The following is a 25,741-nucleotide window of genomic DNA, read 5'->3' as shown; positions in this document are numbered from 1 at the left end:
GCCTCTGCTCTCCAGAGTGCACTGGTGAACTGACGCTAGATCTCAAGCACAGGGAACAGTGTCTAAAAAGGCATTTGTCACTCATGCATAATTAAGACACATACTGCCATGTCTGGTTATAATTACAGATCAGGCAGCTGTGAATGTGAGGAGCTTAAACAAAGGGAACCCCCAAAAAACTAAACTGCACTAATAAATCCAGTTGTAAAAAAAAGACAAGGGACAGAAGATATGGCGATGGGTTGCCTATATAATGTACAGTGGTAACTCGGGTTACATACGCTTCAGGTTACATACGCTTCAGGTTACAGACTCCGCTAACCCAGAAATAGTGCTTCAGGTTAAGAACTTTGCTTCAGGATGAGAACAGAAAACTTGCTCCAGCGGCGTGGCAGCAGCAGGAGGCCCCATTAGCTAAAGTGGTGTTTCAGGTTAAGAACAGTTTCAGGTTAAGTACAGACTTCTGGAACGAATTAAGTACTTAACCTGAGGTACCACTGTATCCTGAGAAATGGTGCTTGTGCACTGAAAGGACCATAAGCTGAGCCAGCATGGACCCTGCCATTCCGTCCACACAACAAAATGCACAATAGTGACAGGAGGCTCTGTTTTTCCTGGTAACCTGATCTGAATTCTTAGTTGAGCTTTACAGGGCAGAAGAGAGAAGGCAAAAAGGAGAAGAAGTCAGGGAGAATTTCCAGCCAAGAACTGCCTTCCCACCAATGGTGGTAGGTGTCAGCATGGCTACAGCTCAGTTGTACGGTTTGAGACTCTTTCCCATATGTTCACATGCACACCATTTTATTTCTCGCCACCATTTCATCATAACTTGAGGGCTCACAGATGGCAGCATGAACTGTGTTTGGGACGACGCCAGAAGATATTGAAAAAAATGCCTATGGTAGCAGTGCTCAGCAAAAACTGGTTTTTCAATTTGTGAATACCTGTAAGCCTGTCAGTATCACAGAAGAGCACGGGAGGGGTGTATTTTGCTCCACCAACATTTATGCTGAATGATCCGCCCATGTGCTATATTTGATTTGAACTTAATAAACCAGCAGTTACCTATGCTGTGAATTACAATACAGTACACACGTCCATTTGACGTAGTTTCAAAATATATATGGTTGCTTTCTTTGATGGTGCTCACCTAAGCAGTGCACAAGTGACAATGAAGTGACATCTGATAAGAATATTACACACATATACTGCCTGAAGGAGATAATTAGATCTCTAAAGCACCGCCTTTGTTGCTGTTCTGGGTTCTCAAACGGCAAGGGAACAGGGAGTTCAGCAGAAGATTATCTGTCTTGCAGTGTCCAATCAAAGCTTCATATATTTCAGGGCACAGTGGATAATAACAACACCAGTCAAATGTAACAGATAAAACCAAGAGACATGCCTACAGTGGTAGCACAAAATTAAGGCCGACTTGCAGCTAAAATGGTTGACTGCAGACAAATGGTAAATTATAATGTTTAGGTTTCTTCTCAAAGTTTCAGACTGGCTAAATTCTGGGACTGAATCCAAGCTTTATCCATCTATTCAAATATGCATCTTTATTAGTATTGTTTGAAGGAAGAGAACGCCATGCCTACAACACGCTTTAACATACAGTGAGCCTGCAACTTGTGCACATTTAACTTGTGCACATTCAGATTTATGCGCTTAGCAAAATAATATATATACTTTTTAAGTGGCAGAAAGAGGGAGGGGTTCCGGAGGAAAAGACTTCGGCAATCTCGCCAGTCATTGAACCCAATGTGTTTTGACTATACACGATTTTGGCTTTAGGCTCTATCCCTGGAACGTAACCCCCAAATAAGTTGCAGGCTGACTGTATCTCATTTCATTTAACTTTTTTAGTATTTCATTGTCCTTTAAATCTTCATGTATTAGCTGACTGCTAAATTAGGTGAGACCATGGAGATCTATAAGACAGGCTGTTCCATATGAAGGACCAAGGGAGGGGGGCAGTTGGTTGTCCATTTTGAAAAACAGAAAATGGGGGACAGGGTTAAGCACTCACTGAACCTTCTCTTCCCGTCTGCTCCGAGACGCAGCATCTCAGCATCCTGAGTCCTTAGGCTTCTTCATAAACATTGTCACTACCTTGTTACATGCACCTGTGTCTAATATAGCTCCTCCACCACCCCACCCAAGGCTCCCATTAATAAATCCTCTTAGGCCAGCCACAGAATTAAGTTGTTTACTTAATTGCAAATCTTCGCCCTCTCCATCCCTTTTCAAAAGTGTGTTCTGAGCTTTTCTCCAAACAAAAATAGAGAAGTTTGCTTAAAAAAAATCTTATTTGGTATGGTTAGCATGCATATTAATAGCTCAAGGAGTCTTTTAGTACTTCTGCCTTATCTTTGCACACTGTGGAATTAGCATATCAAACCTCTGCTTCTCTTACATATGTAAAAAAGTTGGTCTTCAGCAGCAGCTTCCTGCTGTTGTTACTTTAAAGCTGTACTGCAAACATATTTAGCCTGGATGTTTCAATCAGCCTTTAAGCAAGATTATTTCAGGAAGAGTCTTTTAGGAAGATTTTACTTAGCTGAAAAAGATGCATTTGGCCATTGCTAAAAGTAGAGTGTAGTTTGTAATCTTGCAATTAGTCACTGCAAAATGCACCCCAGGGGTGGTGAAGTGGATGCAGTGTTGGACTGGAATCAGGTCCACTCTCCACAGGCCATTTTGACAGGCAGGCCACTGAAGTCATCTACTTTTTTGTTTTAGTTAATCTACTCCGCAAACACTTTTCCATCCCAAAATGGGAAAGTTGTAATTCCTTTTCAGTTTGTGTTCTTCAAAGCCAGTGCTATTTTTTCTAGAAAAAGAGGTATCAGAACTCACCATGAACACCTCCCTCATTCTCTTAGAATGGCAGTGGCACCCATCTGAGAGGTGCCAGAACTGAGTTCCAGCTGAAAAAAAAGCCCTGTTCAAATCATGTTTTTGTCCATAGCTCAACACAGTCCAAACTTTCTTTCTAAGTTCGATGGCCTTATTATGTGCAGGTAATGAACATGTATGAAGTCTGATCTGACCCGAAACTGTAAGGATGTGAGCAATGAGCCAGAAAGTCCCCAACTGAAATTGCATGTGCAATACCCTAAAAACAAGTCATTGTCCTTTAATCTCTAATTTACAATATGGAAATTATGCTGGCCCACCTTCCAAGGCTGTTATTAAGATAGAGACTTGGAAGATTCAATGTTTGAAGGGGCAGTGGACAACGTGCCCTCTGGTGAGCTGTAGCGACAGCAGCACTCCCAAAGCATTTGTGAGCTGCCATTATAAATCCCCATAATGCCCCAAAGTGCTTGACCTTGTGTCAATCCAGGGCACTGGGGAAATCAGAATGGTGGCTGTCAGAACCACCCACCTGATATGAGGGGCCTGGAGCAGATGCCAGTGCTGAACGGCGCTGACAGGATCCCAAAGGCTCAGTAGCTGGTTCAATAAGTGCAGTATAAATGCTAAACATTACCATCCCTTTTTACCTATACAGAAGGCTCTGGTCACTAGACTCTGTTTTCTTCTACTCCACCCCTGAGCAGTCTACAGAAAGAGATGGTTTGCACAAAACACTAAACCAAACTATGACTTAGCACAGATGCACGAGGCTTCCCACAGAAGTGATGACAGCTGCTTTGCTCCTGCTCTGCTCCTGCTCCACTGCTGTGAGCAGCTAAGCCATGGTTTGGCTTAGCATGATGGCCCAGGTTTGTGGTTTGTTTCACTCCAGACAAACCTCATGCTGTACCCAAGGGTTGTTCCAGGGTTTACAGCTTGTGGTTTGTCTGGAGTAGACAAACCATGAGCTCAGGTTGTACAGCACACTTAAGACAAACCTTCTTCTTCTTTGGAGATCACTCGTAGCCAAGTAAGATTGTCTTCCATAAACACAGTTTTAACAGTGAGTCCGTAAGTGACTGTGGAGGTCAATTCTGGATCCACATGTCCTTCCATGGTGGGAACATAGGTTTCCGGACGGGAGTTGATCACGGTGAGGGTTTGCCAAGCGTGCCTTCCTCTTATCATGTTTCTCCATTTCGTCCTGAGTTCAAGAGTCTTCAAAGCCCATGACACCTTTGGTAAAGGCTGTTCTCCAACTGGAGCGCTTGCAGGCCAGTGTTTTCCAGTTGTCAGTGTTTATACTACATTTTTTTAGATTTCCCTTGAGAGAGTCTTTCAACCTCTTTTGTTGACCACAGCATTACACTTTCGATTTTTAAGTTCAGGATATAGTTGCTTTGGAAGACGATAATCAGGCACCTGCACAACATGATCAATCCAACAAAGTTGACGTTGAAGAATAATTGCTTTAACACTGGTGATATTTGCTTCTTCCAGTACACTGGCATTAGTTCACCTGTGATTAATTCCCAAGTGATGTGTAAATTTTTTCAGAGACATGGTTGATGGAATCTTTTGAGGAGTTGGAGATGGCATTTATAAGTGGTCCATGTTTTTCAGGCATACAGTAAGATTGGTAGTACAATAGCTTTGTAAACAAGCATTTCGGTTTCCCTGTGAATGTCCCAGTCCTCAAACACTCTGCACTTCAATCGGGAGAAAGCCACACTTGCAGAGCTCAAGTGATGCTGGATTTCGGCATCAATGTCAGCCTTTGTGGAAAGATAACTGCTCAGGTAGGAGAAGTGATTGACATTTCCCAACGTTACACCATTGAGTTGGATTTGGGGTGCTGCAGAGGAGTTGTTTTGTGCTTGTTGGTGCAGCACTTTGGTTTTTTGGATGTTGAGCGATAGGCCAAGCTTTTCATAAGCTTCTGCGAACATATTTAGGATGGTTTGGAGGTCATCCTCTGAGTGTGCACACACTACGTTGTCTTGGCTTAGCTCTCAGTGGTGGTGCAGCAGCAGGACCACAGGTGCAGCACTGTAGCTGCCATCTCTGGGAACTCTCACGAGATGATGCTAAGCCATGGCTCCATTTTATTTCACTTCCACACCCTATTATTTTACCCCATCAATAGCATTCCCACCCCAAATGCTTTTTTCCACATGCACTTTCTACTGCGCTCCCTACATTCACACACCTACCTCAGAGTGAGTTCTTATTTCTTCAAGGCAAATGCTACAAAAGGCTGTTGACATCTTGTTCAAAATATATTCATGCAGAAGGACGTGGACCCTTAGGTCAACTCATGGTAATGAGATGAATGAAGAGATATGGCTGAAATGAGGGCCCAGCATAACACAGCCCTCTCCAAAGAATCTGTCACTTGAACAAAATAGGTTGGGACTATTTAGTATATGAGCTTCCAGTATGGTTGCCATGGTTTCTGCACAGAGAGCAATGGACTGCCTTGCAATTATATTCCTTCCAATGGCAAATAACAGGGGAATAGGAAATGGAATAATACAATCTTTAGGCCTCCTGTCAGAACTGTGAGATGCAAGAGGCAGCATTCATTTATCTCTGAAACACCCTAACAACAGAGAGTGCAAACTGATGTACTCTAAACAAAATGTCCATTGGTTTAGCTTGTAGGCACCTCTTGTATTTCAGCTTTTGCTTTCTTTAAGTATGGAATTGATTCGAAATTACGTGACACCAGTTCAGTTCATGTGGGTCACTTTTATTCTGCTGAAAACACCCTCAAATCCACTTGGGCAATCTAGAGGAGAGGCATCCCAACAGCTTCTGTGCAATTCATTCAGTGCACATGTTTGAATTGTGTGTGCACGCAACGTGTTTGTAAAGGATAGGCTTCTTTTAGGCCCCTTTGATGCTTGAAGAGAATACGGAGGTTTGCAACAAAGCCAATCAATGACTGACACATTAAATTTATTCAGTAGTAAACACAGAGCAGGCATCATGGAGGATTAAATCAGACTAGGCAATGACTTGGAGCTAAATGCAAGTGCTACTTTCAGAAAAAAGTTGTAGTAACAACATCTTACAGTGCAAGAAGGCCAGGTGTGAGCGTCATCAAGATCTGAACTTTTCGAGGGGTGCAGGAAGACAGTAACAGCATCAAGCACAATGCCTACTACATAATAAACAAAGCACAGTGGAATCTTGGTTGTCGAATGCTTCAGAACCCGAACAATTCGGAATCCAAATGCTGACAACCCGGAAGTGAATGCTTCTGTTTTCGAATGCGCCTCAGAAGTCAAATGACTTCTGAGGTGTGTTTCTCCATTTTTGAAAAGCAATTTGCCAGCCGGCAATTGCGCCTCGGTTGTCGAACGTTTTGGAAGTCGAACGGTCTTCTGGAACAGATTATGTTTGACAACCGAGGTTCCGCTGTAATTCTATATGACACTTTCAAATGTGAAACAACTGAACTGACCTTGTACACTTTCCAAATGCATCTAGCTTTCTTAATAGAAGAGTCACATTCTTTTGCCTTGGCAACCTTCTGTCTTACGAGAGACTCAAAGGATGCTTAAGTGTAGATGCTTAAGTGTAAATCACCATGCACAAGTCAAGGGCTATAGCTAAGAAGAAAGGTCCATCTTGCTCAATATTGTTGACCCCGTTTGGCAGTGGGTCTCTGGGAATCTTTCCCAGCCCTGTCTCGAGATGCCAGAGATTGAACCTGGGACCTAACTATAATTTTCAAATATATTTTATTGTTTGGTTGTGTCTGTGGTGTTTTAGTTGCCTTGTGAGCTGTCTTGGATGCACTGGGCGCAGAAAGGCAGAATAGAAATTGTCACATAAATGAATGTCAGAAAGACTGAAATGTACTGCTTTAAAACACAAAAGGCTGCCTTATACTAGATTATACTATTCATCCATCATACCCAGTATTATTCACTCGCATGGCCTAAACAGATGTGTACTTAAATTCCTAGCAGGCTTCTATGTGTTTTGGTTTTCCTTATGTAATTCCAGGTGCAGGGGAGCCAAATAATTATGGTATAGGCAGCTGGAAGGGTTTCTTACTGCCCTGCTGAGATCAGAATGGAGATCTCCCCTCCAGGCTAGGTTTTCCTTTAGAAGCTTTGGCAATTCTGCAACTCTTCCTTGGGTCCAGCCATTTCTAGCTATGACTGCACATAGATAAGTTGCCCATATTGCCTACATGCACAACGTATCTGGGCAATGGAAATTATATGGAGGCAATTGTGTAATTTTTCAAAATGTGGCTCGGTAGAGAGGAGTCACATTGTAGTGATTACATTGTAAATGTTGTCCTTTTGGTTTTTGGTGTGCTCAAAATGGAGTTTATGTTATAGAGCAATACATAGAAGAAGTAATATCCCAGGGGCCAAAAGGCTAATCACACACCCAAAACTAGATGTGGCCCAACTTAAAAACAAAACAATAAACAACCACCCCAAAAGCCTTGAGAGGTTGTTAGTTTGAGCAAAGCAACAGAGGCGGATGGGGTGGATAGCTATTAACAGCTGCTGCTGCTACTACAACTACTCCAAAGTTATTACCCAATGTTTCTTCCAAGTAACTTAAGGCAATTACTTTCAAGAAGCTCAAGGTCAGTCTGCCCCAGCCTTCCCCAGGTTATACTCACAGCAATCCTGTTATGCTAAAAGGTAGGCAATGCTCAAGGTCATTCTAAAAGTTCATGGCTGAGTGGGACTTTGAACCTGAGCCACTCCAGGCCCGCTCTGACATGCTAACCCTGGGGCAGCCAACACGGCATCCTCAAGGACTACAACTCCCATCAGCCCCTGCCAAGATGGCTAATGAGCAGGGATGGTGGGAGCTGTAGTCCAACAACGTCCGGAAGGTACTACTATATATGTGTCTTCTTATATGGGAAAGCAGCTTGGAAAGGATCAGTGTGAACAGAAAAACTCTTGGAGGGTAAAGGGCTAAGCAGCACTCTGCTCCTCTACTCTTCTGCTAAAACTTCCAGCCTCCTGTGGCTACTTTTGGTTGAAGGAGGGGGCGAAGTCAGTAGACAAATACACTTGACTACATCTCATTTCATTTGAGTTTTAGAGATATAGTGCATGCCTCGTACCATACAAAAGCAGCGTGTACCATGAAGAAACATTTTGACTGCTTACCTTGAAGGAAATTTCATACTGCTCCCCTCCCCAGATTTCTAAACCTGGATCGTAGCCACCGAGATCCCAAAACCACTTTCTGTTAACAGCGAATAGACCTCCAGCCATAACAGGGGATCTGACGAAGGAATATAACAAACTGTCAATGGCAGGCATCATCATGGCATGCTTGAAAAGCTGAAATGACTGGCAAAATGGGCTTGATGGAGACAGATACTGTGGGAGTTATCAGCATGTTATGTCACAAGGGTGCCCTTCAGATGCTGCTGGACTCCAGTTTCCACCATCCTTGACCACTCTAGCTGGGGCTGATGGGAGCTGGAGTCCAAAAAGATTTGGAGGGCACCGCACTGGCTGTCCTTGGTACATGGTGTGGTTCTCATGAGCATAAAACGGGGGAATGGGAATCTCAACCATGAAAGAGAATGAAGGAATGGGTTTATAAAGTCTAATAAGGCCACAAGAACACAATGTTTCTCCAAGCAAAAACACATGGAGTGACAATGTTAGTTGTACGCAGAGTAAACCCACTGAAATAAACGCACAAGTATCTATTCTGGGTATGATTTAGCTGCCTATTACCCATAGTATGCAAAGCCCATTCAGACAAAGCTTTTGCAGCAAAACATAGATAGTCTCACGTCATATTGTCCATGGAATATGAATGGGGTTTCACCTTTACAGTATTGATGTTTCCAAATATATGAACACATTGAGTGGCATTTTAGTGAATGGTTTTACCAAGAGATTTTGATTTTGACCTTGCATTTCCAACTCTAGCTAAAGTAAGCAAGTTGTATTTTTTTGTTAAAATAATGCCCTTGAGCCGCAACATAATAAACACAATTATTGTGCCTGTTTTGTACGCAGATGAGCTTGTAGCCTTCAGCATAGCCCCTAGTTCTCATGCTCGATGGAAACTCAGCCTGTAGCTAACCCAAAGTATGTGTGACTGAAACAATCACATATTCCTTCCCAGTTTACAACTGATTGCTAATAATGCCCTCAATCCAGCTAAGGTTCTCACTTGAAACCAAGGGGGAAAGTGGCTTGCCAGCAATTCAAGGCTCATTGCTTCCAGTGGCATTTAGTTATACTGAACTTTAGCTGGATTGGGGTCAGTGTGTTGGTTACCCTTTTTCAGTGGTGTCATTCATTCCTTTCCATCTACTTTTCACAATGGCTATGAAACACAATAAATAATGGAATCCCCACAAAATTGCATCCTGAATTGATTACTCACTTCAATTAGTTTCAGCTCAAGACATGCCCATGTTCAGAACACTATTTATTTTACTTTATTTGTTTTACAGATTTATAAACTGCTTCATAGACAGAGGTCGTTGAAGTGGTATACAACATGATAAAATGAGATGAAGTATAAGAATTATTCTAAAAACAATAAAAACCATTTCTACAAGATCTAAAACAATAAAAACCATTCCTACAAAGTCCACAACAAACGTAGGGTGGAATTCAGAGGAGATTTTTCTTTCATTGAAAACATTTCTGCTTGCTTGGCAGAACAATCTCCCCTGTTCTCCCCTGTATGCTGTTCTGAGTGCTTTCTTGATCCTTAAGAAGGGATTTTGAGGAGTCATGGAGGGCACACAGTTGGAGGAATGGGGCAGCTCTGTTGCATTAGAGTCCTAGCTCTGATTTCTACTAGTGGAGTGGATGAGTTGGATCCGTCCCAATAAAAGCATTTCTATAGATGTATAACAAGTGTTTCATAAATGGCTGGATCACCTTTTTAAATAAACAGTAGGTGCCTAAACATCAATATGTCAGTTTTGGCTGGTGCTTGATTTCAGAGGGCTGGAGCTGCAACACTAAAAGCCCAGTTGTAATAAAAAGTAAGCTCATCTCTGCAGCATGCAGTACTCTCAGCAGTGTCCCACCTGAGGAACACAGTTGCTTTATGGGGCAAGGGGCTCTTTTAGGTAACCTTGTTCCCTGTTTAGGGCTTTAAATGCTAACAGCAAACCAAAACAAAACAAACGAAACAAACAAAACAAAAAACTGCATCCAGCAGCCCATAGGCAGTCACTACAGCTCCTTTGGCAGAAGTATTATATAGTGTCCATGGTATACCGCTTGGTATACCGCATGGTAAAGAACTTCGCTATTGCATCCTACATTAGCTTCAGCTTTTGGGTTAAGCCCTAAAGAAACCCTACATAGACCACATTTCAGTAATGTAGTATTGACATCACCAAAACCACAGTGGCCAGGCTATCTCAGTGGAAGCACGGCGGAAGCTGCCTTACTAATTGAAGCTGGAAAAATTCACTCAAATAGCAAAGATGGATCAAGCAGCATTCCTAGACTACATACCTGTTCTTTCAAAGGGCCTCTGTCTTGGCTGAAGTTTAAACTCTGCTATTGGTCCTCATCCAGCCAACCACTGCCCCCAGACACTAGTCCAAAGCCTGCATGGTCACATGGTCACTTCTGTTTCAGATCTTATGGAGCTGTGTGTCATCATAATACTAATGACACTTTGTTCAAAATAAGGCCACTCTACATGGTTTCATAGGTTAAAAAGCATTGTGGGCAAAATACTGCCCTGTGGCAAGTCATAACTCAAATGCCAGGTGGCCACATGGCATCCCTCTCTGCTACTCTCTGGAACTGCCTAGTATTTATCTGGAACATGTAATAAACCACAGAAAACTGAGCCTTACATAAAGTGTGTGCATGTACACATTTGTAGGTGTGACACATGATGCAGTGGACAGAGCTATGAGTGGGGAGACCCGGGTTCAAATCCTCATTCAGTCATGAAACTCTCTGAGTGATCCTAGCCCAAGCTCCAGCTCTGGTCTGACCTATGTTGCAGGGAGGTCATGGAGATAGAAAGGAAGAACGCCTGTGCCGCACTGAACTCATTGGAGAAAAGGTTGAATAAAAAGCAAAACAAACAAATAGCGCACACACATATACTGTGTGGCAATCAAATTTCACAGGTATGTGGAAATAGCTGCCTCTGGTCCTGTAGGGAAATTCCAATTAGTTATGATTATGGGAAAGTCTTCCATAGTTCAGGTGGACTAGAAATGAGCAAAATGAACGTTTTGCCTCTGGAAGCGTACAGGAATTTGCGGCAGGAGGACGTTGCCCTTGGGTGTCATGAAAGATCAGGCTGGAATGATAATACAGTGCCGAAGTACAACAGTCAGTTACATTTAATGTTTGAAAAGGAACAAACATAAAAGCTACTAGTTAACGAGAGAGCCTGGGAGTGATTTTTCATCATCCCGACATCCCCTTAAGATTAAAGTTCCACTGCCAAATACAAGCAAGGCCAGCAATATTCTGGCCAGGCGATCAATCTTTAGTTGCAGGATTCCACCCCCGCTCCCTTACTGCATTACAGGCCTTTTTTAAAAAAAGATGATCATAACTAAGTAAATCCGAACAATATTTTAAAGAAAATTAACTCAGAAGACAGGTAGAGGGGGATTAATACCCAATTATAACAATCCCTACCCCTCACTCCAGAGGACAAGCAACTCTTTCAAAGGACTATCTGCCCTGCCCAGGGGTTTTCTTTTGCTTTGTTTAGGATTATAGATGGCTCATTACAATTTCATGAGCAATCTTAAAGATGCAGAAAGTCTTTGATAGCCTTTGCTGAAAATGGATCCCTGCAGGTAGATCAATACCCAGATATCTTATCCTCCTCCTCCCATAAGAACGCTCTTTGAAAGTAATTCAAGCACAGATAAAGTAAACACACATACACACACCTGTTAAATTTCTATAATTTCCACATTGGATCCATGTGTGCTTTACCTTCTGCCTCTGAAAATGTTCAAGTTTCTGATATGCATCTAATCAACACAAGCAAGAAGTTCCGAATCATGAGTCAAACACAAAGTGAGAAAGGCGTGATACCTGATGAAACCTCTTACAATTTATATTTATATACAGTTTATATGTGAATGTTGGAAGGGCAACTCACGTCCAGATTTCAAAGGAACACCGTGGAGATGTGGTACAATACCTTACACAGGAGGTTTCTTGTTCTAAGGAGTAGGGTTATTCTAAAACAAGTCATTTACAAGTCCCCATAGTGTTCTAAAAGCAAAAGAACATCAGATGATCCAGATATCCTCATATCTAAGCAGTCAGGAATGATGGGTGCTTGAGAGAATGACCTACCAAACTGACCTGTGCTCTTAGGAATTTGACAATGGCTGTCCAAGGAACCTACATTTCTTTACTGCCGGGGAATGGGCCCCAGCCCACAAAATGGCTGGGATATGTTTCACAGGGGGGAATGCACTGGGACAACCGATCTCAGTGATCACGGGTAAGAGGAGGAGTTACGCTAAGACCAGACCATGTCATTACAGAGGAGGCAGGTTTAGTCGTTGTCTGAGGACTATCCCTGCCTCTGGGTCTGGTCCTGACCGGATGAATACTAGAATCAGCAAGGGATACCCACATGACCTGAAAGTGTTGCTGTGCAATGCCAGGTCAATGATTCATAAGACCACTGCCATCCATGACTTGATCATGGATGGAGGACTTGACCTGGCATGTGTAACAGAGACTTGGTTGGATGAAGCAGATGGGCCTGTCCTTGCCGCTGCTTGTCCACCAGGTTTCTCGTACGCACAGCAACCCAGGTCATGTGGGCGGGGGGGGGGGGTTGCAGTGATTTTTAGGAAGTCATTAGTTTGCACCAGGCGTCCTATTGGGAAGACCCAGTTTTCTGAGTGCATGTTCTGGAAGTTGGGCAATAGGGGCAGTACAGGATTCCTTTTGGTGTACCGACCTCCCTGCTGCACCAAGGATTCCCTGCCCGAGCTGCTTCAGGTCGTGGCGGATGTTCTCCTGGAGACACCTAGCTTGGTCGTCCTAGGGGATTTTAACATCCATGCCGACACGACCTTACAAGGGGCCGCTCGGGACTTTGTGGAAAGCATGGCCTCCATGGGGCTGTCCCTGAATAAGTCTGGCCCAACCCATAGCCGCGGACATGCCTTGGACCTGGTGTTTACCTCTACGGATGTTGGTGATCTGACACTAAGTAAAAGTGAAACGAAAGAAGTGCCATGGTCAGACCACTTCCTGGTGCAACTAGACTTCTCTGCGACCCATCCCCTCTGCAGGGAGGTGGGACCGATTCGGATGGTCCGCCCCCGCCACTTAATGGATCCAAATGGTTTCCAGAGAGTGGTAGGGGATGCTTTATCCCATGTTGATGGCCTTTCAGCCGATTCCCTGGTGGCCCGCTGGAATGTGGAGTTAACCAGGGCTATTGACTGTTTGGCTCCGAAGCGCCCTCTCCGATTGCATGAAGCCCGGAGAACCCCGTGGCTTTCCACAGATCTGAGGGCAATGAAACAATCGTTGAGACGGCTAGAGCGCCGGTGGCGGATAACTCATTCTGAATCTGACCGGACACGGGTTAGAGCTCAACGTCGAGCCTACCAAGTGGCGATAGCGGCGGCGAAGAAGACTTTCTTCACCGCCTCTATTGCATCTGCAGAAAACAGCAGCAGGAGACTCTTTCAGGTGGTTCACAATTTAGCGGAACCACCTGTAACATCGGGGCCCAGTACGGGCCACATGTTCTCCTGCAATGATTTTGCAAATTTTTTTGCAGATAAAATCGCTCAGATTCGGGAAGAAGTAGACTCCACCGTGGGAGCAGGGCCGGGGCGGGAGAGTGCTAGAGTCCTGTCTGGTCAAGTTGTGTGGGATCAATTTCAATCTGTTACCTCCGAGGATGTGGACAGGCTGCTTGGATGAGTGAAGCCAACCACCTGTCTCCTGGATCCTTGCCCATCCTGGCTTATAAAAGCTAGCCGGGAAGGACTGGGCGATGGGCTTCGTGGGGTGGTGAATGCTTCCCTCCGTGAAGGAGCCTTCCCAGACCCGCTGAAAGAGGCGGTTATCAAACCGCTTCTTAAAAAACCATCTTTAGATGCGGCCACGATGGCCAATTATCGCCCAGTCTCAAACCTTCCATTCTTGGGCAAGGTGATTGAGCGAGTGGTTGCTGAACAACTCCAGGCACGCCTGGAAGAAGCGGACCATTTGGATCCCTTCCAGTCGGGATTCAGGCCTCATCATGGGACTGAAACTGCCTTGGTCGCACTGGTTGATGATCTCCGGCGGGCTAGGGACAAAGGTGAGAGCTGTTTCCTAGTTCTGCTGGATCTCTCAGCGGCGTTTGATACCATCGACCATGACATCCTTCTGGACCATCTAGAGGGGCTGGGAGCTGGGGGCACTGTCATACAGTGGTTCCGCTCCTTCCTCCTGGGCCGTGTTCAGAAAGTGGTGGTGGGGGATGAGTGTTCAGACCCCTGGCCGCTCACTTGTGGGGTGCCTCAGGGTTCTGTCCTCTCCCCCATGCTTTTCAACATCTACATGCAGCCGCTGGGAGGGATCATCAGGAGGTTTGGGCTGGGTGTTCATCAGTATGCAGATGATACCCAGCTCTACCTCTCTTTTAAATCAGAACCAGTGAAGGCGGTAAAGGTCCTGTGTGAGTGTCTGGAAGCGGTTGGAGGATGGATGGCGGCTAACAGATTGAGGTTGAATCCTGACAAGACAGAAGTACTGTTTTTGGGGGACAGGAGGCGGGCAGGTGTGGAGGATTCCCTGGTCCTGAATGGGGTAACTGTGCCCCTGAAGGACCAGGTGCGCAGCCTGGGAGTCATTTTGGACTCACAGCTGTCCATGGAGGCACAGGTCAAATCTGTATCCAGGGCAGCTGTTTACCAGCTCCATCTGGTACGTAGGCTGAGACCCTATCTGCCTGCGGACTGTCTTGCCAGAGTGGTACATGCTCTGGTTATCTCCCGCTTGGACTACTGCAATGCGCTCTACGTGGGGCTACCTTTGAAGGTGACCCGGAAACTACAACTAATCCAGAATGCGGCAGCTAGACTGGTGACTGGGTGGCGGCCGAGACCACATAACACCGGTCTTGAAAGACCTACATTGGCTCCCAGTACGTTTCCGAGCACAATTCAAAGTGTTGGTGCTGACCTTTAAAGCCCTAAATGGCCTCGGTCCAGTATATCTGAAGGAGCGTCTCCTCCCCCATCGTTCTGCCCGGACACTGAGGTCCAGCTCCGAGGGCCTTCTGGCGGTTCCCTCCCTGCGAGAGGCCAAGTTGCAGGGAACCAGGCAGAGGGCCTTCTCGGTGGTGGCGCCCGCCCTGTGGAATGCCCTCCCACCGGATGTCAAGGCGATGGACAACTACCTGACATTCAGAAGACATCTGAAGGCAGCCCTGTTCAGGGAAGTTTTTAATATGTGACATTTTAGTGTATTTTTCATTTCTGTTGGAAGCCGCCCAGAGTGGCTGGGGAAACCCAGCCAGATGGGTGGGGTACAAATAAATTATTATTATTATTATTATTATTATTATTATTATTATTATTATTATTACTGACAGTGATGGTTGGGGAGGGGTTCCCTAGGCCAGTGGTGGGGAATCCTTTTCAGTCCAAGATCCACATTCAGTCATGGACAACATGGGCACATGCCAATCGTGGATGGGATTCGGTGCAAAAGTGAGTGGAGCAGGAGAAGGGAGTCTTACTGTTGTACAGCATTTTTAATTTAAAAAAAATCAGACTCTAGTCAGGCATTTCTGACACCCACCCACATTTCTCAATCCATGCAACCAACAGACATGATCACAGTTTAAGAGCATATTTCAGGAAGGCATAGAGCGGGGCCATGGAGAGGCATGGCCCGGTGAGGGGTGTGGTCTGGGGCCAGACAGAGAAGCCTAGAGGGCAGTATTTGGTCTTTGAGTTTGAAGCGTCCCACCCCTGCTAGCGGCAAAACTGCCAGTGACAGAGCAAGGCTGTGGGGAGGAGCCCCTCTTCCCTGACTTTTCATCACCAGGAGCTTCCCTGTAACTGGCAGAGGAATGACAGCCTTCTCTTCCAGTTATTTGTCTAATCCTCTTTTGAAGCTATCTACTTTGGTGGATGACTGGCTCCTGTGGGAGCGAGTTCCATAGTTTAACTATGTGCAGTGTTAGGAACTACTTTCTTTTATCTGTCCTGCATCTGGTGTTATGAGAGAGGAAGAAAGGAAGGAAACATTTTCTCTATTTTCTCCATGCCGTGGCAGACCCTATTTTCCAGGGACGTCCCTGATTTAGAGAAGCTGTCCTGGTTTCTGATTTGATCCCAGAGTGTCCCACTTTTCCTTAGGAGGTCCTTATTTTCATTGGACAAATGTTGAAGAGTATGGAGTTACCTGACCCCCAAGCTGTTCAAAGGCAATCCTGTATAGGGACGTTTTTTTTAAAAAAAAATGTTTTAATGTTTTGTTATGTTTTCATATATGTTGGAAGCTGCCCAGAGTGGCCGGGGCAACCCAGTAAGATTTATATTTATAAATAGTAAAATTATCATTATGGAATGGGACGTCCCTATTTTCATCGGAGAAATGTTGGAGGGTATGCTGTGCATACTTTTCTAAACTATTAAGCCACCTCTTACTCGCCTTTTCTTGAAACTAAAAAGGCCCATATGCTGCAAACTTTCTTCATAGTCTTTGATAATTTTTGGTTGCCCTTTTCTGAATATCAGCTGCAGCGCTCAAGTTACCTGGCACTGCACATATTAGCAGCTTTCCTGCTTTGATCTTGTAACAAAGTTAACTGCAACTAGAAGGATGTCAAAGGGTTAATCCCAATCCCAAAGACTACTTCTTACTCAAATAAAGTAAAACTTGATCAACCCACTCTTTTTTATCAGAGGAATTCTGCAGTACAGCACACACTCTCACACAGAGCCGGCCTGCCTTTTCTCCAGACACTCTCGAACCTGCACACGGTGACACTGATTCAAGCCGACAAGGGCCTCACACTCTGCTAAGTGGATGAGACACACAGTTAATGATCTGGCCTGTGATCTGCCACGGAGCAGAGAAACTGGGTGAATATTGTCCCTTTGATCAGTAATACAGTCAGGGACTGCAAAGGCACTCCTTTCCCACTTATTTGCCCCAGTCCACGCCGGTGGCACATGGGAATAAAAGATAAATGTTCATATTTCATTTACTCCGAAGTCTCTGGAGATTAATACGGCCGTCAGAAGCAATTATTTGGTGGCAAGGATGAAGACCAAAGCTCACGCCGCGCCATGTCTCAGCTACACAAAAGCATTGCCAGCCGTTTATCGCTGGGTAGCAAAGTCCCAGAAAATGCTGTAATTAGGTTGTGGGAAAGGCAGCCGCCCGGGTGAAATGAGAAGGCAACTAGGTGGCCCAAAGTAATTTGGCTTCCTGACATGTGCTCTTACCTCCATCCTTCCTATTTTATTAGCGCTCTATAATATACCGTTACGCTCTTATGGAAGGTAATGGGGAGGCAGGCACTTAACTGTAATGAAATTAGATTCCTCCTCCTTTGCACCAGAGGCACAATGACATTTTCTTGTAAAAGCCGTGAAAGCAGTTTTTAAAAATGGAAGTGACAGAAAAAACACTGGCACCCACTTCCTGGCAGAGGATGAAGGAGCTGAAAGCTGATGAGGTTGAGCACTTTATTGTCTCGCGTTAGCTCACGCTCTTCATCCAAAGTCGCAACAAAGATGGGCAGGCAGTGCTCTTGACACCCAAGGAAATGAACCTGCCTCTTTTATCACCCCACAAAGAGAGATTGTTTCCACATTCCCACTAAATAAAAAGGGGGGCGCCTCCGTTTAGTAATAAAAACAAAATGAAATTGTATCTCTTCATTTACACAGGCTCATTTGGCGGGATGTGGAATGAGATGGAAATGAGCCTTTCTAAGAGCATGCGTTATGAGAGAGAGCAAGGAAGGGTGGCACAGGATCAACACTATGATGCCTAGCATGTGAATCCCTCTGAATAATAAAATCCGGGGTTTGGTGATACTGCTGAAGTACTATTTCCATTTGAACTAGAGTTTCTGTGATTTGTACAGAACAGCCTGATCAAAAATTTGTTGCACAGCAGCAGTAGAGAAACCAATCAGGTACTGGACTACCAGCACTGACAGTTTCTTGGCTGGTCCTGGGAGGTGGCTCTGCTCCCAGATGACAAGGCAGAAGCATCTATCAGTATGGCTTTGCACCTACAAGGGGCATTGCACAAACAGATCCCTCCAAGGGAAGGGTAAGTAGGCCTATGAAATGTAAGGCACAGCAGTACCTAGTAGGGACAGGTCAAACTGTCCATTCCAGTTTCTGTTTTTTTCAATTTTCTCCCATTCCCATATCAGTTTGCAAACTTCGAAAATAAATCCTCATGAAAATTCATGCATATTTGTGTCTGCGTTTCTTCCATTAGCTATTCATTTTTACAAGCAATTTTACTTTCTGCATTACTTGCACTACTCTACGGATTTTTCTGCACACTTTCTTCTGAGATACACACACACACACACACACGGTTTTTTAAATTTATTGTGGAACTGCATTGCAAAATTCAGGCAAGTGTGAATTTTGAAGAATAGCTTTGTTTCAGTTTGTCGATTGATTCAGGAGATATGAATTGGCCAGATTTGCATTGTGAATGGAACAACGCCCACCCAATCCCATTCTCTCCCTGGCTTAATTGCATCTGGTAAACCTCAGATCAAGTTGTGGTCCCTTACTAATGCTGGCATCACAAAATGAAGACACAGCAGTGACATCAACAGCTTGATACCTGATGTATCTCAGTATCCTTGAATTCTAGGTAAAGGGAAATGCAACGTTTTCAAAAATGTGTTTAAGTGTGAGGTGTGGACAAATGTACCCTTCTTAAGTGAACAATTTTTCTGTTTCTAGCAACAAGAGCTGATTTCTGAAACCATTCTGTGGTGTAAATATTTGTGGTGGATTCAAGACAACTGAATCTTTAAAATTATGAATAAAGTTGAGAGGAAAGCCCAGATCAGATGTCCTATCCAGGTGAATGGAGAAACATGATGGGACTGAGATTCATGTCCAGCTGAAAGTCTGCATAGACCTTACACATATACATTCTCCCTATGACCAGGAACTGTTTTGCTAGAGTTCACAGTGAGATGTATGTATGTAAGTATCATTAGGCAGACATTCAACTGAATGCACACAAGCTGGGACGGGGCCTGCATTCACTCCTCATGCCTACCAGTGGAATGGGACCAAGAAGTATTTAGGCATTTAAGGGCAAGTTTGAAGGGTGTCTATGTGACACCAGTTCTTCTCAAGTTTATGATCATTTCCTCTAGTTCACATTTCATTTTCTGATAAGAATATAAGATGGTGCCATGCCAAAGGAAGTATCTTAAGGCTGCAAAAATGATTCCCACATTTATGTTTTCTCAGCTATAATGGAATCAGATCAGCCTTTGAAGCCAACAACTCACATGGAATAACCCAGTTTGGCTCTTCAGTATGTACTTACTGGACTTGTTCATGATCCAATGTTGTTGATTTAACTGAGTGTTCAAAGGATTATCTCACATTGGTCATGATATGCAGGAATAGATATTCTAAAATTATTTATATGCTGTCTTTCAACCCTTAAAAAAAGCCACCCAGGCATCTCACATAAAAGCAATAGAAATACATTAAAACCCTGGAGCGTTAAAATCGAGATGTGGAAAATATGGAAACAACGCGGAGAAGCAGGACTAAGATGTGGAGATTTGCTTCAGAGATCCAGACCGTGGGGAGCTCCAAACAATTAATAAATATAATTCGGATTATAATTTGGTCTTTTTTATTTTAGTTTTTTTTATTTTAATTGAAGTATTATGATTGGATATATTAACTGGATGTTTCTTATTGGAAAATCAATAAAAATGATTTTTTTTAATAAAAAGAAATACATTAAAACCCAACGTAGCTTCTAGATGTCATCCCTGACCATACTGGTTGGGCTTATTGGACCTGAAATCCAACAACATCTGGAAGTTTCAGGTTTGTGGAAGGCCGGACCAAAGTATATCAGCAAAGGAAGATCATTCCCCATCCCAAGCTAAAAGCTAGGTGAATTTGTCAAAAGTCTTAACGTTTTTTTGAAAAAGCATTTAAGAAAGGCACCATACCAAAGCCTTTAAGATCATGGTGCAGAGGCCAGCATTTTAAGAAACATATAGCACACTTCTTCAACCTGGTGGCCTTCAGATGTTTTGAACCACAACTCCCACCAAACCTGGTCAGTGCAGCTTGGTACCAAGTGGGGGAAGGCTGAAATAACACAAGACTGTTGGTTTCTCTCAAGTTATATTAGGCTGTAAACACAAACATCTCTATTAATATTTTTTTTAAAAAATTCTGAATGGGATTAAGGAGTTCCAATGCAAAACACTGTCCACTAGGACTCAAGCTATGACAAAAGAAATGCAGTCGAAACTAAGTTGTCTTTGGGGGTCAATTAAAGTGGACTCTCGACAAACCCTTTCCATCTTTTATGACTACAGCAGTCCTGGAAGGGCAAGACCTTCGTTAGTTGGAAGACGCAGTGCCTCGGCAAAGAGTAATAGACGGAAAGAGATTGACTGCATTTCGCTGGAGAAAAATGAGTCTTGCAGAAGTCAGCATTCTGTCTCTGTCTGTTCTGTTCCCAGGAAAGAGACAACAACTACAAGCATATCTGACATAGCGTGCTCCATTTTAGTGATTTTTCTACCCTCGTACATCTCCCTGTCAGCACCAATACCCTTTGGATACCCTTCCCTCCTTATCATTCTGGGAGTGGCACATAAACTTGCATTTCCCAAGGTGACAACTCTGCACAGTCAAGAGCTCCCTGCGTAGAAATCTAAAATGAACGAGTCTCCCCTTCTCCCTGTGCCTCTGCTGAGAAATTCATCTTGAGGCTTGATTTCAACATCCTGCTGCACTGGCAAGATTAGCAAGCAGAACTGTGGGGATTCAGTAGTCTCCCCTGCTTTAGGTTCCATTTTAGAGCTCAGATGAGAATACCCAGGGATCAAATTCTGGTAAACGTGATGAACACAGAAAGCATAAGTAAAAGGAACCAGCGAAAGCTCATTCAGTGCCATCTTCTGTAATCTGAGTCTACACTTCAGGTGGCATCTGAAAGCTACTAGATGGCCTGTTGTGAAACAAGAGAAAAATGATAAGCAGCAGCAAGCAACAGCAACAGACCCACTGTTTTTCTATTGAGTCAAGAGAATTAATAATGTAGATACCCTGTAGCCATGGAGCACCAGCTAGGAAGATTTCATAAGTGACCCAGTAGCAAGACCTTCCAAAGCAAACGAGTTCAGAAAAGTAACATTCATTGTATCAGGGAAGGTGTGTGACACTGGGCCGTGGGCGGCAGCAAAGTGTGGTCAGCATCTGGGACAGAAGTAGGTAGGAAGTATGAAACAGAACATAAGAGCAGCCCTGCTGCATCAGGCCAGTGACCCATCTAGACCAGCACCCTCATTTCACAGCAGTCAGTCAAATGCCTATGAGAAGTTGGCAAGAAGGACCGGAACATATCAGCACACTTCCTGCTTGTGATTGCCAGCCTGTGATACACAGGCAGGCTACCTCTGACAGGGGCGGAAGAATATAGCCATCACAGCTATTAGCCATTGATATCTTTATTCTCCATGACTTTGTCTGATCAAAGGGTCAAGCCACAAGATCAGAATGAATGACTAAAAATGATCAAAAGTTAATGCCAGAAGTTCAGAGGTACAGCTGTAGGCCTGAGTTACTATGAGGGCTGAGCCAAAACATCAGATGCCAGCCCAGCCCAGCCCAGCCCAATCCAATCCACAATCACACATGTATTTTTTTATATAACTAAGCCAGGAGCCAGCAGGAGAGAGAAAGGGCTGGTATGCTTTCAAATGAGAACTGATGGTGACTTAGCAAGGTTCCTATTCATATTTGTGACTCTTCTACTGTTTCCTGCAAGAGCTGGCCAATGAAAGCCAACTCTGCAGATGGAGCTTGCTTATGAAACACAGAAGACCCAGATCTCTAGAGTGCTAGGCTTCATTTCTTTCCCCTGGGTTTCCACCAGAGCTCTGAAGTGCTGAAACTCAGAGGCTGAGACTCCACTCCACTGGCTGAAATCCAGAGACCCCTTCCCCAAGAGCCTGAGAGTGTATTTGTGTGAGGAGGGGGAGAAGAGTGTGATTGCCATTCCCCGCCCCCCAATTATCTGATTAGAAATCCCCCTCTCTATACTTGTATTCTCTTACATACACAAGCATGCCTTCTGTAATGGTAATGGAAGTCAATATAGATGAGCTGAATGGCAAAGTCAATACCAGTTTGAGGGCCGTTGATTTGAGAATGAGAAAAGTGGTAGAACGTGAGACAAGGAATGGATGAAGTTAATACTATGGGTTAAGGGAGACAAATGCCCATGAGATGAGCTCTATGGTGAGGGTTCTAGGCAGAACTAGTTAAACATTTCTAGGCAAGCTATAAAATAGTGAAGAAGAAGAAGAATTTGGATTTAATATCCCGCTTTATCACTACCCGAAGGAGTCTCAAAGCGGCTAACATTCTCCTTTCCCTTCCTCCCCCACAACAAACACTCTGTGAGGTGAGTGGTGCTGAGAGACTTCAGAGAAGTGTGACTGGCCCAAGGTCACCCAGCAGCTGCAGGTGGAGGAGCAGGGAATTGAACTCAGTTCACCAGATTACAAGTCCACCGCTCTTAACAACTACACCACACTGAGAAGAGGCAAGGGCCTTTCACAGAATGAAATAGGCATCCGGTCACATGAAGGTGTGCCCCCACCACTTTGAAGCGGTGAGGTTAATGTATCATTCATGACAACAGGCAATGGCATAGTGGATACTTTAAAGCCAGCCACAAAGCTCTCCCACATTTGCATGTAGTGGCTCACCATATGAATTGGGCAGCTAATGCATGCCTACCACAAGCCACCCACAAGTGTTTACACTGTGGAAATGTGCCAGTCTGATTGTCACAAGCCACTGCATAAGAAAATCTAATTGCGTGGAACAGTTTCTATGTGGTTGCATTTAAAGTGGCTAGAGATGCTTGAAGAATTTGATTTCTGTGAACACTGATGGGGAATGATCTGATCCGCACCTTGGGGAGTAGTGTGTCGATCAGAAGGGAAATTATCCTCTGGATTCAGCACTTTTACAATAAAGTTCTTAGCTCAAAAACAAGTACCAAGGTAAGTTAAAATCTGTCCTTTAGGATAAAGTACTTTTAGGAATGGATAAATTGAGAAGAAATATGTATTTTGTGATCAAATATGTAAAATACAGATTTTTAAAAAGCGAATTAATATGAAAAAGACACTTATTCACGAACACATACTTATTAATGCACGCATGTGAAATTGATGACTCAAACTCCCAAATTCCTCTCTTATCTGAGAGGAATTTAACCCAGGTTTTTATGGAAGAATGGATCTTATCAATATGGGTAGTTGAAAATGAAAACATAGGCAGTTACAGCATATTATATAATGCATTAACGATCTGTCAGACATTCCATTTGTTTCCCAAGGTGTAAAAAAAATGTCAATTTCTCTCCAGGAGCTTTCCATTTCTACTTGGATAATTCATCTTTGGAGTTTTTTCAAGTGCAGACAACAGTGTCTGTGCGATACACAATGCACATTGTTTCTGAAGATGAATAGGGCCTCTTATGTTTTTCTAAATTAAAAAGTCATTATCACCCTGCTTATTGCAGCACTATTTAGATAAATATGATAAAAGAAATCATACATTGGAAGAGGCCTATTGCTAGACTAGCAAGGCAATTGAAATGGTACCACCCACACATGCTAAAATTATCCATATGCTTACTGGGCACTTCAGATTGGTATTTCGATTATTAATCTTAAAAATAACACTTTGTGAAATAAAAGCTTTTGCGGAGAGCCCAGCTCGGTAGGGTGGCTACAACTCAGAAGGTCTAATTGCAATGCTGGGCTGCCTCCCCCTTGGATACATCCTCCTTTAATAAACTGTTTTAGTGATTTCTGAAAGCTCCATTCACACAAATCTATTCTAAATTATGTTCCTCGACTGTGTTAAATAGCTTAACAAATCACTGAAGGCTGTTCTTTATTAAGAAGGAAAAAAAAGGTTGCTTTCTTAGTGAAATGCGTGGCAGTCTGGGGTGAATTAATGACATTAGAAATATCTACCCTTCAGGAACCATTTTTCAAACACCACCTACACAATGTCAGGGTTGATCATCACTTCAGCACACCAATTCTTATTTTGCCTCCATGTCTTAATGTGGTCCAACTGTACAGTGTCAACCATAATCGGGGGGCATCTTGCCCATAGACATTAGTGGCGTGGGGCACCAGGGCACCAGGATTTTGGAGGGTGCCACAGGCTGAGTGTCTGGGAAGGAGAGTCAGGGCACGCTCCCTTCCCCGCTCTGGAGCAGCCCTCTCCTCTCCTCTCAGCCCCCCATTGGAGCACACTGTGTCTGGCTCAGGGAAGCCCCTTTGGATCCCCTCCCGCAGGGGCTTCCTGGGTGCCTGGCGGGTGCAATCGGGGGTCATTGGGTGTAGAGCCATTCCCAGATGCCTGATTGCTTGCTCCTTTGTCCCCTCAAGACTCCGCCCCCTGACTCTCACAGTGTTCTTGGAAGCTTTGCCAATGTCCTGAGTGAGTAGCTGGAGGTCCCTGTCCCTTTGAGCCACTGGGAGCCAGCTAGGAGAGAGAGAGAGAGAGAGAGAGAGAGAGAGAGAGAGAGAGAGAGAGAGAGAGAGAGAGAAGAGATGGATGGGTGCTCTTAGCTGGCTCCCAGCTGGAGGGGTGGAGAGAGGGATGGGAGCTCCTAGCTGTCCCAGATTGGGTTACAATTCAAAATTTTAAACACTTAACAATCAAAGGAATACAGTGGGCCCTGAAAACACACATCTCAAAGACGAAGAGGTTCATCTTCTTCATCTTTTGCCAAAAGCTGAATAGTGAAGAAGCCAAACACATAACTGTGAGGAGGGAATTCCAAAATTTAGGGGATTCCACAGAGAATACAATCTTCTGGGCTGCCACCCCCCAAAAATTCTGAGGGCTGTGAAACTCACAAGAGCTTCCCCTCTGCTGATCTTAACACCTGTAAGGTTCTGCACTTGTGAGGTCTTTCAGCTATGTGAGGCCCAAGTTATTTACGGGCTTAAAACACTAAAGTGAGTATTATAAAGTGAGTACTATAAAATGCAGCTCTTAGAACAGGGCATATATGAAGGCCTGGAAAAAAACCGGAAAAATTGGAGGAAAAACAGGTTCCCCCCATTTCGCCCAAAGGCAGTCCATGAGAAAAATGACAAAAAGGAAGAGAAAAAGAAAATGATAGCAGTAGTTCAGAAAATGAGATAGAATAAATTGCATGTATATGTTGTGTCTTCTGTTTCTTTCTTTTTTTTAAAGCACTACTCAAAGGGTAGACCTTCTATGGAGCTTAAATATTGAGGTGGGCCTTAACTTTATTTGCTGTTGGTGCTTTATTTGCTGTTTTTATGTTGATGGTTTCTTGCTTTTTGCTCTCCTGAGCAGCCCCGTTGCCACTGTGGAGCACTCCTTCGGCTCACCGGGTCTCGCCTGGTGAATGGGGCTTGGGCTAGAGGGTGGTTTGGCAGGGCACATACCAAACTTTCTGTGGGATGGCCGCCCCTGGAGCCCTTTCCAGCGACTGCCACAGAGAAGCCCGTTTATTTATTTCTTGGAGTATTTTAATGATAGGATCACAGAACTGGATGGTTGGAAGGGCCCTCGAGAGTCCTCTAGACCAACCCCCTCCAGTGCAGGAATCACAGC

General features: G+C 44.1%; 1 protein-coding gene and 1 long non-coding RNA gene across 5 annotated transcripts in view; one reads left to right on the top strand and one right to left on the bottom strand.

The window, feature by feature from the left end:
• The window catches only part of LOC309378244, a 106,209-nt gene extending 87,215 nt beyond the window's left edge, over positions 1-18,994 (top strand). Inside the window, exon 3 of the long non-coding RNA XR_014171920.1 lies at positions 18,806-18,994. This is a non-coding gene — a long non-coding RNA (uncharacterized lncRNA). The remainder of the gene's footprint in view (positions 1-18,805) is intronic.
• The window catches only part of GALNTL6 (polypeptide N-acetylgalactosaminyltransferase like 6), a 452,866-nt gene that overhangs the window by 42,928 nt on the left and 384,197 nt on the right, over positions 1-25,741 (bottom strand). For all 4 annotated transcript variants that reach the window (XM_081926064.1, XM_081926066.1, XM_081926067.1 and 1 more), the window contains exon 8: positions 8,019-8,136. In XM_081926064.1, the coding sequence (XP_081782190.1) occupies positions 8,019-8,136 (118 nt within the window). The remainder of the gene's footprint in view (positions 1-8,018; positions 8,137-25,741) is intronic.

Source organism: Podarcis melisellensis (assembly GCF_964234715.1).
Source record: "Podarcis melisellensis genome assembly, chromosome: 9".
Taxonomy (NCBI): Eukaryota; Metazoa; Chordata; class Lepidosauria; order Squamata; family Lacertidae; genus Podarcis; species Podarcis melisellensis.
The sequence above is the reverse complement of the archived record's forward strand: the minus strand, read 5'-3'. Positions and strand labels throughout refer to the sequence as shown.